At 40.5% G+C, this 16,223-nt stretch overlaps 1 protein-coding gene across 4 annotated transcripts in view; it reads left to right on the plus strand.

Annotated features, from left to right (window-relative positions):
• PIK3AP1 (phosphoinositide-3-kinase adaptor protein 1) overlaps nucleotides 1-16,223 on the plus strand; it is a 36,861-nt gene that overhangs the window by 14,195 nt on the left and 6,443 nt on the right. For 3 of the 4 annotated variants that reach the window (XM_063163671.1, XM_063163669.1, XM_063163673.1), the window contains 10 exons: nucleotides 2,368-2,516; nucleotides 3,357-3,501; nucleotides 5,007-5,149; nucleotides 6,279-6,411; nucleotides 7,093-7,289; nucleotides 9,492-9,681; nucleotides 12,488-12,583; nucleotides 13,093-13,272; nucleotides 14,045-14,107; nucleotides 14,770-14,975. In XM_063163671.1, the coding sequence (XP_063019741.1) occupies nucleotides 2,368-2,516; nucleotides 3,357-3,501; nucleotides 5,007-5,149; nucleotides 6,279-6,411; nucleotides 7,093-7,289; nucleotides 9,492-9,681; nucleotides 12,488-12,583; nucleotides 13,093-13,272; nucleotides 14,045-14,107; nucleotides 14,770-14,975 (1,502 nt within the window). The remainder of the gene's footprint in view (nucleotides 1-2,367; nucleotides 2,517-3,356; nucleotides 3,502-5,006; nucleotides 5,150-6,278; nucleotides 6,412-7,092; nucleotides 7,290-9,491; nucleotides 9,682-12,487; nucleotides 12,584-13,092; nucleotides 13,273-14,044; nucleotides 14,108-14,769; nucleotides 14,976-16,223) is intronic. The other variant, XM_063163672.1, reaches the window with a different exon arrangement.

Here is a 16,223-nt window from a genome sequence, read left to right on the forward strand (position 1 = left end):
GTCCATTTGTGCATATGTTGCAGGAACATCAATATCTTACTGTAGTGCAAGAGGGTCTCTCATCTGCTGTGAACTTAGTGAACCCTTTCTGACTTAGTCCTATTGGAAGTAACCAACAGAGATTACAGAGACACTAATCTAGTAACAGTTGCCTCTTCTCCCCAGAAGGCATGGCATCTTGCTCTGCATATGCCAAACACCTGAATTGATAGCTATCGTGTAAGGGAAGGGTGTGGGACCAGTGCTTTTTCTCCTCTGTGCAGCAGGGCAGCCTGGGACTCCCAGGTGGGAGTAGTCCATGTTTCTCTAAGAGAAGGATTCCCCAAATGTATCTGGTTCTTGCAGCTGATGACTTTGAACAGTACAAATTGAAACCCTGAGTTAAGGAATATAATGCCTCAGTTAATTTTCTAATATTTGGTACTAGTCTGAAAATCCCAAAGACCACCTACAGTACAGCCTTCAGCCTTGTGTCAAAGCAGTTGCTTAGCCAAATCTTCAGATTTGGTTCAGCATTAAAATCTGTTTGCTAAATTACATATACTGTTCTGGGTTTGTTTAAGAAATGTTGGTGTTAGTGGTCATGCCTTATTTAAGCTTCAGAGCTGCAAATTTTTGGCTCTCTTCTTTCTACAGCAAACATTAATGCAGCAATCTACTTGTACTCATGTGAGTAGGCTTTTATACTATGTGGAGAGATTCACATACTTAGTTAAGTGTGTGTGCACCAAAATTTGTGAAAAAAATTTCACCTGAATGGTTTGCTAAAGTTTTGTGGCTTAAAACTTCTCTCCTGAAAGCAAGGAGGTTGATTTCTTATAATTCCTAAAATCCCATTTAAATGAATTGAAAATACCTTTTAAAGAATTGTGTGACAAAGCATTTCTAATATCCTAAGTTTAAGTCTTTGGTGGTAATAATAATTATGAAGATGTCTACGTTAAAGTTTCTGACTGGCTTCTAGCTTCAGTTTGAAACTAGGAGGATCTGAACTCCTAATGGTGGCCCACTCTAGAATTATTTTGTCTCTCTTGATTTGTGGAAAATTGATGTGCTTGAAGATTGGAGGATTCTGAGTAAAATTCTTGGCAGCTTCAATGTATGGATGCCATAGGTTTGACAGCCCAGTTCTCACTTATGTCTTTCCCATCAGAATTGAGCATTTTAAATAGAATATTTCTTACTAATATAAGAACAATGACTGTCCAAGTCTGAGATTTTATCTGGTAAATAATTTGTACTACTCTTTACGGATTTGTTTTTTTACTAAGTAGTAAATAACATGTAAATTCCAAAATGTTGTCTTAAATCCTTGACTGCTTCACAGGCTTACAAAGTTTGGGAAATTCTGACCACAGGGGATAGTTTAAGAAGTCATTATAGTCTTCTGACAAAGTGGAGTCAGTGACTTTTGCCTTGTGTTCTGGGAGATGGGGGGGGGAATGGTGTGAACCATGTGAATCAAGAAGTAGAAACTGGCTAAAAAAGTGTCCTGTGCGAAGTAGCTACGTAATTGTCTTTGGTTTCCTTTCTCTAGCTGAGAAAAGTATTTCCTGGCAGGGGTAGATAAGTTTTTTCAGCCAGTGGTATCAATTCAGTTTGTTTGCACTTCTATCAATATCCATGCTGGTTTTGGGAAATGAGAGTGAGAACATGGTTTTGTACACACATATTGTCGGCTTACATGTGCTAATTCTGCTCTTGATTCTGTTTAGGTAAAGTGCTGTTACTTTTCAATGCAAAGGTTTCAATTTCACTCTTGTATAGATACTGGAGCTTATGGTTCTTGCCCAAGGAACAGAACCCCTTCAGACTACTGCTTCATATTTTATTTTTTGATGCAATAATCAAAGTTGGGGAGTTGGGGTAAGCAGCACTAAAAAAACTAAAGATGCTACTGAAATGACAAACATGACAAATAAAACATGGTTTTCATGTTTTATTTTAGGAAAGTAAGACTAAAGGCTGCTGCCATTCTTAGAGTATATCAGAGTGCTGCTTGAGTCAGATGCGTTCAGATGCTGATCATTCTAATATTAGACATTCACATGCTGATTTTCCTGTTTAACACGAGGGGACTATCCAGCTCAGCAGAGTGCCACTGTTTGCTCCGTAAGCATATTCAGTGCTACTCTAATGATTTCATGTCTTTGGTAATTTCCTCCTCAAATCCTCTTAAGGGGAAAAAAAGAGGAAACTCTCTAGTTGCCCTTTCTTCAACTAGATCCCCTTTTCTGAGCATTACTTTGAGAGGAATAGCAAGTTCCATGCCATCACCTTCACAGCTGTTTTTCAGGATGGATGGGTGTGATAAGCATTTTCAGCAAAGGGGAGTGAGGCAACAGGACTCTCTATACTTTATTTTAGACTCAGGCTGTGACTCTGTGACTGATACAGAAACAGAAGACGAGAAGAATCCAGCTGAGTCCCACAGACTTGCCATGAGTGAAGAACATGGATCATCCAGGAGCACTGGGGACTGTCCAGTGGTGCAGCCCAGCCGCATACAATGTGGGGTACTGTATGTCCACTCCTTGGGCTGTGTTCTTACTGTGAGCTGCTGCAGCCATTATGCTGCTTTGTAATGTTCAGCTTTACAGGCCTGCAAATTAGTCCTGAATTCTTCTGTCACCTTCCTGCTCAGCCCCCTGTCCTCCATGTCTCCTGTTTCATGGGCTTGGCTGCCTAGGCCCAGAGTAGCTTGGTGACAGTTGGTGCAGAGCTTAGTGCTGTCTAGGCTGTGCTGTCACTCAATGACTGCCCCATTAACATGGCTGCTTGACTTGGGTGCTGTGAGACAGGTTCACACTCTTCCCTTCCTCTGCTCTGCTGGCAAGTGGAGTAAGATGACTGTAATGAACTGATTAACTCCACAGTCAGTATCCAGTCTAATATGACAATACTGGTGCATGCCTTGCAAGTGACCTTGAAAAGCTTGGATCATGGCTTCTTGTCTGAAAAGCAGCACTTTTTAGTATAGCATCTCCTCAGATGGAAAGAGTCCAAGATTCTTTCTTTTGTTTCTGTTTAGAATGTGGCTGTGTTGCTTAAGGGAAGAGATGGATAGAGTTGAAAGTAAATAATTTTATAAATCTAGCCCTAATCAGTTTATAAATCTATCTAATAAATCTGGAGTTCTATCAGTTTAATGCTTGTATCTATACTGATGCAAGCTGTAGCAGAAGCCACCTGCCCAGTTAGTCTGTGACTGGAAGATGCTCCTGAAAACAATTCAAAACTGAAAATGATAGGTGATAATTGATGTGTTAGTTGCAATGAGAACAAAATCCCTAGAAAATGGACTTAACCAAGTGTTTTTGTTTTGAACCTCTGTGTTGTAATGCCTTTTGTTTTAGGTGCAGACAACAGTTTATATTATCATGAAATGTAAACTAGACGGTGAATTGAAAACTGAAGTTGAATTTTCTCCAGAGAATGCATCCTCTGTGCGTGTGCTGGCTGAGATGGAGAATGAGTACACAATCTCTGTGAAGGCTCCAAGTAAGATGAACTGAGATTTTTTTTTTCCTTCTCTCCTTCACCATTGCTGCCTTTCTATCTCAACCTGCCTGTCCTGAGAAGTGCCAGGGGCATAAGGCTAAAGATTGCAGTGCAGAAAAACTTGAGTCCAGAAAATCTTGAACTTGCTTTCTCACCTGTGATACTTTTGATGAGGAAGTGAGCGAGACTGCTGCTTGTGGGCTTTGTTTTCCCCTCAGCAGCAGTAGGGTTGAAGGGTGGGAACACCTTGCTGGGAGTTCTGAGAACACATTGCAGCTTGTAGAGCACTTTGAACTTAGCTGTGTGTTATGACCACCACCATTATTAGCATTGGCAGGGCACCAAGAGAGAAGGGAAGTGCCAGTAAATAATTACATGACTATAATGGCATGTGTTTAATGTGTAGTGATCTCTGTGATCAGAGCTGAGACTATTTATTCTGGCTTTTAATTTAGATACGTTCTGTCACTCTAAATATTTACATTTACAAAAGTGAAGGTTGCCTAAACTTTAGGTTCACTGAACTTTAAGGGAATGATTTCAGAGCCTTAAGGATTGCTATTATTTCTCAGCATTATTTTATTTAATCTACCTTAGTTTGTCCTCTTGAAGAGTCATTCTGCTATTCTCTCTGAGAATAGACTAACAGTCATTAAAGCAACTACCCTAAAGTCAGTGAAGTGAGTTGATTTTAAAGGTGACCTCATGAACATATAAGGCCTTAATTTAATGTCTTAAGTCTTACAATATAAACACTGACCTGAAAACAAACTTGTACTTTGAATTATAAACATGACCTTCACATTGATGGAGTGTACAGTGTAAGCTCTGAAGTTTCTAACAGTAAGAGAAATAATTAATTCCTTTGTGTTATTAATGGTTTCATAATTTCCCAAGTTCTTAACAGGGAAAGACTAGCTTTAGTGGGATTGAAAATATCTGTGTTTCAAAGAGAAAGTTCAGACTTATAAATGCATATTAAGCAAAACATTGAGAACCTCCAAGGTGCAAGTATAAGGTAATCCTGTGCATGGGTAAAGTTGCAAAGCTGGAATTCCTTTTCATGGATTTTATTCAGAGTCTAGTGAGGCTGACAGAGATTGCAAAATCTCTAGTGATTTTTTTGATTTCTTTTCTTCCCCAGCTCTTTGTATTTATGGTATGGCTTTATAGACAGCTCCAGAGAAGCCAGAGGTGGAGAGATGTGTGGCTTTCTATTGAAGGTGGAGTTCTTATAACATTAGTGGTCCAGTCTACTGTTAGCAGAGGACTTAGCAGGTTATGTGCATTGACACAGCCATAAAGAAGGTAGTTCCAAAGTACTTTCCTACCTAGAGTTCCAAGATTATGACTCTTCTCATGACTTCTCATGAGTTCAATATAGCAGAAACTGTTTTGGTAGCCATCTGGTGGTATATCCAAACTCCTCCTGTCCTCACAGTACATCATGCAAACTCATGCCCGTTGTTTGTGCTAATAGTTATTTTTGCTCTTCCTTTTCAAAGATTTAACCTCTGGGACAGTGACCCTGCAGATATATTCAGGGGACTTGATGGTGGGAGAAACAAGTGTCACTTACCATACTGACATGGAGAAAATCAGCAATCTGTTGGCTAATGCAGCCAACCCTGTACAGTTCATGTGCCAGGTAAGGACTTTAGCAATCAGCTGCTTTGGAAACCAGCTCTTTCAGAGGCTGAACAAACAGGCATAAGCAAAAGTGCTTGCCATGAAGTAGCTCTTCTGAAATGAAGAAATGCAAGGTTATTTAGGGATTTTCACCTAACTCTCATATCCCCTTTTATTGAAAGCATGGCTGTTTTTTCTGTCTCTGGAGCACATAGCTGGCCAAGGTGAGTCAGGTTATCAAGCTAAGAAAAAAAATGTGGTCAATCAACACCTACATTTAGATCTTGATGACTTCAAAAGGTTGGAATGACAGAACTTGATATAACAGAAAGTACCATAAAGAAATGAAACATTTTGGAATTTGTACCTAGGTGTTATTAAAAAAATATGTAAATAGTAGCAAAGATTCATATTAGCTGGACGAAGCAGAGTAACATAAAAGGATTTGCTGATTCTTAACACTTTTTCAATACAGCCACTCAGCTTTCCTATTCTGTTTTGCCCAGCTGGGGTACCTGAACCCTATTAGAGGGGTAAAGGTTGCACAAGAAAGTTTTCTGCAGCGTTGCCCTGTTGCCTGCCTGCATGTTCCTGATCTGCCATGTAATGGAAGCCTACAGAGCAGCCTTGTTAGTCACCAATATACCTGGGGCAGGGGAGACTGTGTTTCCCTTGCTTTTTAGCTCAGGTTGTGTAGCAGTTGGTACAGGTTGATGCCTCTGCTTAGGGAGTGTGCCTGTTTCCCAGTGGTAAAGAACCAGTCCAAAAGCTGAACTCAGCGTGAGTGCAATTCAAAATAGACTAGTGCATACTTAAAGCAGGAGTTCTATTTCATTGGAACACTTTCAGAAGTAAGTGTATACCTGCCAAGAAAGTAGGAAGCAAGTTTTCTGTGCTTCCAGTTGCATGAGGGACTTTCTCATTGTGCTGTCTTGTGGAATATACAGTTCTCATCTGTTGAGCTTGATGGTACTCTGTTTCTACACCAGGAAGCTATCCAAGTTCTTTGTTTGACCTGAACATTTCTACCTTTTGTATTTATACCTACTGTTTTCTGATTGTGTTAAATAATAACAACACCATATAAATCTCACCTTAACTGAATCTCCAGATTCTACCAAACAAAAGTGCTTTCCATTTATCTGTAGGCCTTTAAAATTGTGCCATACAGCATAGAAGCCCTGGACAAACTATTGACTGAGTCACTCAAGAAGAACATTCCTGCTAGTGGTCTACACCTGTTTGGAATCAACCAGCTGGAAGAAGAAGATATGACAGCAAGTACGTTTAAAGACACTTGGTTTATAGATTTTCTTTGTATCAGTTGTTTTACCTTGAAGCACTTTTAACACTGCAGTGGGTGGTACCTGCACAGGCTGTCTCAAAAACCTTGGATCTCAGCCAGGAAGCTAAATTTTGATGATGTCTATAGAAAGGGAATTGCTATTTGAGTCAGGTGGCCCTTTTATATTACATCTGTCATTCTCACTTCCCTGCACTGTGGCAGATGCTGCTATATAGACAGCTTCATACCAGAGTGAAAAGATGGTTCTCCCCAAATGTCTCCCAGATTTTCTGCATTATTCTTTTGCCTCATGACTTTTCTCCACAGCCCAGTCCTTTTCCCCAAACCACATAACTCCTAAGATACACAGTGGGCACTGAGCAGTTGGGTTGGTATGCTGTCTTTTTGTAATGATGGTCTAAGAAGTCCTTGCAAATCTGTGATCCTACATGCATTTAAGCTATTACAGTGTCATATTCCCCACTAAAGGTTATAGGACTTAAGCCTGGAGATGCACAAGATAATTTGTGCTGTTGGCTCGCTTTTGAAACCATATACATCCTTCCAGGGATTTCCCAGCTGCTTTGTTCCGTGTGATTGCTGTGTTTGTTTCTCACCTGCTGGCTCTGCTGCTACTAGAGAAAAACTTAGGTTCTAATGGGCTCCTGTTCTCACAGATCAGAGGGATGAGGAGTTGCCAACACTGCTTCACTTCTCTGCAAGATACGGGCTGAAGAACCTTACTGCCTTGCTGCTTACGTGCCCTGGCGCACTGCAGGCCTACAGCGTAGCCAACAAGTATGGCCACTATCCAAACACCATCGCAGAAAAGCACGGCTTTAAGGATCTGCGCCAGTTCATTGATGAATATGTGGTAAGGGGAAGCTGAGCCATCTTTCTGCCTCGTCCCACACCAGGCTCTGGCACCGAGCTTGGCACTCAGTGTTACTTGAGCAGGAGTGCTGGGGTGATAAAGTATCTTGTGGTAGGATGTAGAACACAGACATCCAGCCACACTGCAAACTTTCAGGCTAGAGGGTTAGGTGTGTCTCTGGAGCAAGGGAAATTCCTGGGGCTTTTGCAAGTAAGATGGAAGTAGAGACTGCCAAGCTGGCTTCCATTCCTCCATCCATCTAATGAAGTTTCTGAGGATATGTGGTTGGTGCTTAGTGCATTCTTGTAGTTCTGATCTTGGGAAAGAGCCCCTTCATCCAGCTTACTTTAGGGAATAATATGGGAACAGAATATGTTTAGGAAGATACAATTTGAGGTGCTCTCTTATTAGTTTTAGTATAGGCAGGATTGCTTACTAGCTCATTCACAGCTGATCTGTGTAGTCTGCCTCTTTCACTTGATACCCATTTCTCCCTGCATTGGTATAGCTGTCCATTCCCTGTTTGTTCTATCAGGGATCCCAACTGACAGTTCATTTCTATTTGAGCTAAGCCCACCCCCAGAAAATACACTCTGAACTTTTCCAGATTATGATGTGGACCTGACTCCAGCTGCACCAAGCAATTGTTTCTGTGCAGTACTTGGGTACTCACAGAGTTTCTCCTTTCATTTCAGTTTGAGCTCCTTCTGGCCTGTATGCTTCAAAATAACAAGAAGCTCCTTGACTCGGGTCACATTGACCACATCTGAATTCTATTTGCCTTTGCTTTAGGTTGAAAAGTTGTGTTTAATTGTCCTTAACATTGTCTGAGTGCTGGGTGATAAATCTGGTAGCTTTAGCATGGTTCTGCCAGCCAATTACTGTAGCATTTGAGCCCTATTTAGGAGGCATGGGTAGTTCTTGGACTTGGGCCTTGCTTCTTGACAATTATACATTAGAGCTAAATAAAAACCATTCCATATTCTGAGATCAGGAGGGCTGCAGAAACTGTAAATAGTGAGATCACAATCTTTGCATTGGGGTGAGTAAGAGATGTGCAGGAAGTCCTTCCAACCTCTCATTGCAGTACTGTGCTCCTCCCATGTTCTTTCCACCAGCACAGTGACAGAGCTGTGTTAAGAGCAGGTCCTCCTCACTGACCTGCTGGAGCTGTCAGTGCAGCACAGTACAAAGCACACAAACATCTGCAATAGTGTCACTACTATCACTAGTATGGATGTCTGAAAATCCCATTAAACCCCGTTACTCACCTGATTTTCTCTCTGGCAAAGGTTCCTCTGCACCTTTGTAAAGCATTGTGTGAACTATTGGCCTGACACATTTTGACTGTGGAGGGAAGCATGTGTAGACAGCTTTGACACACATGCCCTGTGGATTGAGGGCCCATGAGTCTGCGTTTGGGAATGGAAGAGTATCTTGTAGTATTGCAACTATTAAGGTGGTGCTTGTGACATAATTGGAATTTGGGAAGGAGAATGGGATGAAGCTTTACCTTTTGCTTCCTTGTGTTGTGATTTGGTGAAGCTCTGCCTTCCCCCCTGCTCTATGTTGCAAATGCAAAAGAAAGGATTCTGCTCTCCTGTGAATCAGAAGTTGCCTGTATTGCATGAACTGCTGCCTGCTATGAGGTTTCCTGTTAATATCACAGAAAAGGGTCTGTGTACTCCCACTCTGGGTGTTACATGCTGCTGCTAATGCCAAGAAACTGAAACTGAATCTACATCAAAGCTAAAACTTTGCTATTTTGCAGGTGCTCTGCATGTGATAAACTTTCCTCTTTATGGTTAGCTATGCGTGCCCCAAAATAGCCTTTGACAAACATTTGTATTTTTAGAATGAGCTGTGCTTATGTTCTGGGACTTTGCAGATATTGGGTAGGACATGAAATTGGTGGGGTGAGAGGCTGCAATGGCTACTCAGAATGTGTCAGCAGCCCTTGTTTCACCTTTGTTACCTATTAATACAGTAAAGATCTCAAAAGTTTGACCCAGACAGCTGTAGTGGGGATTTAAGTCACTTAAGGAGCCTTAATCTTTGGGAATGAGCTGTCTTCAGAGTTTTGTTTTTTTTTTTTTTTATCACTGATGACAAAGTGAGATATCTTTTGCTTGCTTTTATTCTCTAGATTCTTTATTTAAGAGACTTTAATTTTTTTTTTTTTTTGCTCTCCTTCCTCTCCAGGAAACTGCAGATATGCTAAAGAGTCACATAAAGGAAGAGCTGATGCAAGGCGAGGAGGATGAGTCTGTTTATGAGTCCATGGCTCACCTGTCCACTGATCTGTTAATGAAATGTTCCTTGAATCCAGGCTCCGATGAAGAGCTTTATGAATCCATGGCTGGATTTGTCCCGGGTGCCCCAGAAGATCTTTGTATGTACATTCATAGAGTTACAGAATCATGGGAAGGTTTGGGTTGGAAGGTACCTCTAAAGCTCACCCAGTCCAAGCCCTCTGCAATGGGAGGTGTGTTTAGATCAGATTGCTCAAGACTCATCTCTCTCACACACAGGAGTTCCTCAGTTACACCTTTTCTGCTCTCACCACAAGGAAACTATGCTGCAGTTCCATCATTGGCTGACTGACAAAATTGCTCTATGCCTTTTCTTAATTGATAGTGTACAAGATCGAGAGCTGTTTCTTCAGTGTTTTAAGGACTCCCTGAACCCTGAGCAAATAAATTAACATATAGAAATGAGACTAAATTTTCTACAATGTCCTGCTTTTTCCTCCTGAGGACTGGTACCTAGGAACTGACATTGACAGAAAAGAACACTGTCAGATGTGATTTTACTGACAACTGGGAAACTGAAAAACAAGAGTTGAGATTCTAGTGCAACAGCTTGAGAGCAAAAGAAAGTGAACATCTAGAAATATGTATACCGAAAAGATTATAAGTGAAAAATCATTATTCTAATCTGATTGGTTTATTGCTAAAAATAAAGAGCTAATTCTGATAAATATGCATATGTTTAACTTTTTTACTATTTCATTAATATTCAGTGAGGCCAATTGAAAATGCCAAATTAATTACCTCTGTTAAGCAATTGTAAATTTGCTGTTCTTACTCACCTATCTGTTTGGTCTGACTTAATCCCACTGATATCTATTATATGATTCCCATAATGAGCAGAAAATTTAGCTTCCTATATTTTAAGTACCTCCTTAAGGTACTTAAGGACTTCTAGTGTTTCTGCAGTTTTTAAGTGTGCTGCCTCAGGGGAAAAGCTTTCTTTTTGAAACACTTGTGCTTATGGGCTATATTGGACTGTTTTCTCCTCTTTTAGATTAAATGATACTATAAAACACATTTTTGTTGTTTATGAAGTCCAGAAGACTGTTGGTTCTTTCCTTGAAATCATAAACTCTTTTCTGCTAAGTGTTGTTGGCCACTGCAGGGATAGTTTTGCTACCAAAACCAGGGTTATTCTGTCTTCAGGTGGAGATAAGCAGTAAATCAGGTTGGACTTGCAAGGAACAAAGCTGCTCTTGTTTGCAGGAATGAGTGAGAGTTTCTAGATGCTTGGTAGGTCTGCCGGTAATCAGTGCACCTCTGAATGAGGTTGATTGACAAAGCCTGTGGATGGTTAGAAAACAAGCTCAACACTACTAAGCCAAACTCCCCTTCTTCCAGGCCTGAAATGCCCAGATCTCCCAGAAACTATGCATGGAATTTTCTTGCAAATTGAGCTCCCTGTAATTTAGCACTTTTGAACTGGACTCTGAAAGCCTCTCTTTCCTGCTTCTTCTGGAGTTCTAGTGTGTTGCTTCTGCACACAAAGCTCTGCTGCCCTCAATTAAGGAGTCTTTTATTGAAATTGTGTTTTCCTTACCTGGTCTGTTAGACTTTGCCTGAAGAATATTAACAACTTGTCTGAACAGTGCTTATAATCTACCTGTATCATAACAGATAAGTTTAAATTGGTGCAATTATCAGCACTTGGATTGATTCTCTCAAAGTGAAAGTGTCTCAATATCATTTAGAATACCAGCACACAGGCAAACTCTCACTGAAATTAATATGAGTGCTGGCTGGTTTAGAGCTGCCATCACAAATAAAGGATTTAAGCTTTTGTACTGACTTGAAGGATCTACTGACTTTGTGAGGATGGCTCACTAAGGAATCATAACTAACTTCTCTTGAAGTACTTTTTCTAGGAATTACCTGTATGTGAGTAGATATGGCTGTGGTGTAGAGGATAATACCTGGGCTATTTTAGGTGTAGCCATACTGTGGCACTGTGCCCCTTTATTGTGATTAAGGTGTGCTTCCACCACAGTTTTTCAGAGACTGATCAAAGGAAGATTAGATACCACAGGGTCAATTTTTCTGGTAGAAACTTGTTTGAGAATAAGGTAACAGGGGACTGAAGCTGTTGTAATGAGTTAAAAGTATTTCAAATTCTCACATGTAACCCAAACTATATAGTTTACATAGTAGTAGATATATGACATAGATATATCTCAAAAATTCACTTATATCAATAAGCCTCAGCAATCCATTGATATCACTCTTGTTTTTAATATCATTAGGAATATGGTTACCTAACATTTTATTTTAGTTTTAAGATTAGTGTTAGTGTTATGATGAGGCTCACCTTTTTCTTTAAAATCAGAATTCTTTATGTCAAAACACTGAATTAACAAAGTATCTTATTGTTTGCTGTCAGTCCTTTCTCACTGCTGAATTATCATCTGACCCTGTAAACACTTTCCAGATCCAAGTAATTAACTCAGCCAACTGTTTTGACTTTATTCCAATAAATAAAATAAACACTATCTTATGTGTCATGGGAAAATTGCCTTTAATGTCTTGTTTTTCCAAGGCACATGGTTTCCTCTCTGGGGCACTGTCCAGAGGTCAAAACTTTCACCTGGCCAACACATGCTCAAGAATGGCCAAAACTCAATGCCTGCTTGAAGCCTTGTCAGAACTTCTCAATAGGATTGTTAGTCACCCTCAAGTGTAAGCATCAGGCAGCTGGAAAAAATTTGTGCAGAGTGGACTGAACATAGCAACTTAGAAGCCTTCTTCAAGGAGAATGTCTGGGCATTTGCCCAGCTGCTTTGATTGTCACCACAAAGTAAAGGTCCAGTTCATTATGTCATATTACATTGTTCCATGTATTGAAGGTTATAATTGACAGGTTCATTTTTCTGGGTTGTTTTTTTTTCTCAGATGTAGAGATGCTTCAGTCCAAACCAGACACTCCAGTTGCTGGAGATGAAGTTTCCATAACTACAAAGGACTCAATGCTCCGCAAGTTTTTAGAAGGTGAGACCTATTTTGAGGGAAGGATGGCAGTAGCACAGTTAAAGCAATTAAACAGAACCAGAGAGTTCTTCATGATCTCTTAGGGATAGAAGATAGCCCACATAGTTAGCTTTTTTTAGACAAAGGACTAATTCTCTTTAGTACTTTGTAGACCATCACACAGCTTTTGGAAACCATTGGTCTGTTTGATTTGTTCACTATTAAAGTACGTTAATTAACTGAAATTAATTAAACTAACGTTCAAATTCTTAAGGAGAGTTAGGAGATTTTTCACTATTTCTCTAAAGAGATGGTACAGGCATAGTGGCAGTTACATGCTACTAGAGGTTAATGACTTTATCAAGTCCTGTCATAAAGGTCTTTGGTACATCTAAGGCACTGCAAAACTGGGTGGTTTTGGCTGTGAAATGACCAGCTTGGTAAGAATGTGGTACATAATGCATCTGGAGGGAACCAGTGCTCAGTGAAGTGGCCAGATTATTATTCTTACAAACTCTGCTTCATTGTAGGTGGTAGCATGGATGTGCCAGATTCTGAGGAAGGAGGTCATGAGCAGTATGGTGAAGATGTGTATTACTCAGTGGAACAAGACCCTTTTCCACAGGAAATGGCTAACAGACCTCCAGTTCCTGTTCCAAGACCAGAATCTAGCTCTCCACAGCCAGACAATGAACTGTACATCTCCAAAAGTGAGTTGGTTATCAGTGGAAATGTAGACCAGTAAACTGTAGGATACAGTTGACATGGGCTCCAGTTGCCAAATAAATGCCAGGATCACTGGATTATTTGACTCTGGAGTCAAGTTACCTTTGGGATCCAATTTCATATCTGTTTTTTCATCTTTTGCCTACTCTGAAAATGTGGGGATGTTATATCCCAAGATCTTGGCCTAAGCTTCCTCTTCCTGAAAGCAGTAGCATGACAGATTAACCCCAAATGGTATAAACAAGTCCAACTAAGTGGGAAAGATCCTGACATAAGGACACAATCGAGCTAATAAATTGAGACATTGCTGATCTGTAATGCTATCATTGATTCAACTGCATCTGTCTAGGACATGATTTTATACCTCAGTATCTCCCTCTGAGGTGGGGTTTTATTGAAATTGAAGATTGTTCCTCCTAGTTCATTAGGCAGCTTTGTTCATGATATATGACCAAGCTTTCCATTCTAACAAGAACCACAATGACATGTGAGAGAGTAATTTCTGTGACTTCTTCCCGCTGTGACAGAGCTAAGGAGAAATCATGTCCAGATTTCTCTTAGAGGTGTCTGAGCTAAATTCTTTGAGGTCAATAGAAAGGAAATTCTGCTGTACAAATCTTTGTTTTCTTCAATGGACTGAGAAGGGTAACAGAAGCTGTAAGGCAGTGCAGAATTGTGTATGCTTGCCGTATTCATCCTTGCTATTTCTGTCTTCATGTGATGCATTTCAGTATCTAAAGAATGTTTCTTTTGCAGTTTTTGCACAGAAGGCTCAAAGACCTGAGAATCTTTATGTCCCTAGAGGAAGGGTTAAGAAAGGTAAGGCAGAAGTTCACCCTGAAAATCCTTTCAGTGATCCAAAAGCAGATCTGTTATGGTAGCTTCATTTGTGTGAAATATGACAGAATAGACTGTTTTGCAAAGCTCTGGGGATAACAGTCCTCTATGAATGACCCAATCTTTTTGACCATTTGTGACACTGGAAACTTTTATGAGTGCAGAGTGTGAGGGGAGCACATCTCATGTCTGGGGAGCTCTTTTTTATGTTACAAATTATTTAGAAAATCATCAGTGGAATGAGTTTTCAGTTTCTGGGCTTAAACTACATAGATTACCTAGATAGAATCTAGCTTTGTGACTGCTAAGGTAAAAGCACTGTTCTGTGAATTGCTGAGGAAGCAGGTGCTTTAAGGAATGTGTTTTGTGCTCTTTACTTAAATTACATTTTTAAGAGCAGAGCTTATCCCTGGGATATATTTGTGTACAATGTTACCCCTCAGCTGGGCTTTTAGACCTGACAATTAGTAGGATGGCCTAAGAAGAAAACACTTAGGAAACATTCAGTCTGTAGTACTTTTTTTTCCTCTTTTTTTTTTTTTTTTTTAATGTCTGCTGGATCAAGGGTACTTGCTCTCTTTGTATTCAGTGAGGAAGGTAGATCCACAAGTTTAATAATATTTTTGCTGATGTTCCCTCCTCAGAGACAATAGTCAGGCCTGTAAGGGACCTGTCTCAATCAAGTATATATGATCCATTTGCTGGAATGAAAACCCCAGGCCAGCGGCAGCTGATTACATTACAGGAGCAAGTGAAAATGGGCATCCTCACTGTGGATGAAGCTGTACTTCATTTTAAGGAGTGGCAACTGAACCAGAAAAAGAGATCAGAATCATTCCGCTTCCAGCAGGTACAGACTTATGCTACTGTTTAGGAAATACAGCTGTCTCTCTAGGTATATATCACAAGCTTCTCAGCGTGGGTACATTTTTTTCCTGGTTGGAGCAGGAAGACTGCTAACATAGTCCCCCCCAGCTAGCAGAGTTCTCTCCTGCCATGGGAAGGCTGTTCCAAATAAGCAGCAAGCAGTTTTACAGATCTGTTTGTCTTGCAGTAATAGCATCAATTTTTGATGATCTGTATATACAAGGAATTGGATCAAATCCAGTTGGCTAAATCACCTTTCTAGAGGTCACCTAGCACCTACCTGCTGGCAGGGGACTTCTGTGATGAACATTTAACTTGTTGGCTCTCATCCATTTGAGATCAGTGAAGACTCTGTGTCCCAGATGATGTATTGGCTGTAAAGCCCTAGCTGGTAGATGATCTGATTTCTCCAACTGTTGATGGCTACAGGACTGTTCTTTGCAGCTGGGCAAGGTCTAGAAATAGTCATTAGTAAAAGCAGAGTGTTTGGGTGTCTTAACAGAAAGAGGGAGTCAGTTGGCAGCAGTGACATAATGACTGGTGGAACTATCAGTTGTAGTTTAAAATTTTCATTCTCAAGTTAGAGTTTGGCTCCCTCTTTAAAACCAGTGCCTGCTTCTTTTGGAGCCTTTTGTTCATGCTGTGGCAGTCTAGTCTCCAGTGGGTGACATTTTGCTGACAACTTCCAAAACAAGCAAAGCTTTTCTCCTCCTGGAAAGGTCCTCTCTACCCAGAAACAGTCCCTTCTTTTCCCAGAGAAGAACACAGTGCTACTTGAGTAAATTGATGTTGAAGAGATGAAGTGGCATGCTCTGTGCCCCATGCCATGAGCAGCTTTCAAAGTCTCTGCTCTGAATTTTGCTTCATGGTACAGCAGTTCCTTCCTCTGCTTTTCAGGGGTTTCCTCCTCTCAGATCTGTACATATTTCCCTGCTGAAAAAAGTTGTCTTTTTTTCCCCCCCTACCTTTTTGTACTGTAACGTGTAATATGCTGCCACATAATGGTGAAGAGTCTTTGCTCCCAGCTACATTTCTTCATTGGGGATATCCTAAATTCTGAGTTGTACCTCACACTGTGGGATGCATGGCAGCCCTTTCTGTCCCCGCAGTCAGGATAATCTGTTCATTGGTACAGAAAGAACAATGCAGTTACTTGGTTGTGGGTCATTTTTCTGTGCCAGTGTCACAGTGCAAACAGAAAATACAGAGTTCTAAATCCAATTTGCTGCTT

The sequence above is a fragment of the Melospiza melodia genome, chromosome 9 (assembly GCF_035770615.1).
Source record: "Melospiza melodia melodia isolate bMelMel2 chromosome 9, bMelMel2.pri, whole genome shotgun sequence".
NCBI classification, from domain to species: Eukaryota; Metazoa; Chordata; class Aves; order Passeriformes; family Passerellidae; genus Melospiza; species Melospiza melodia.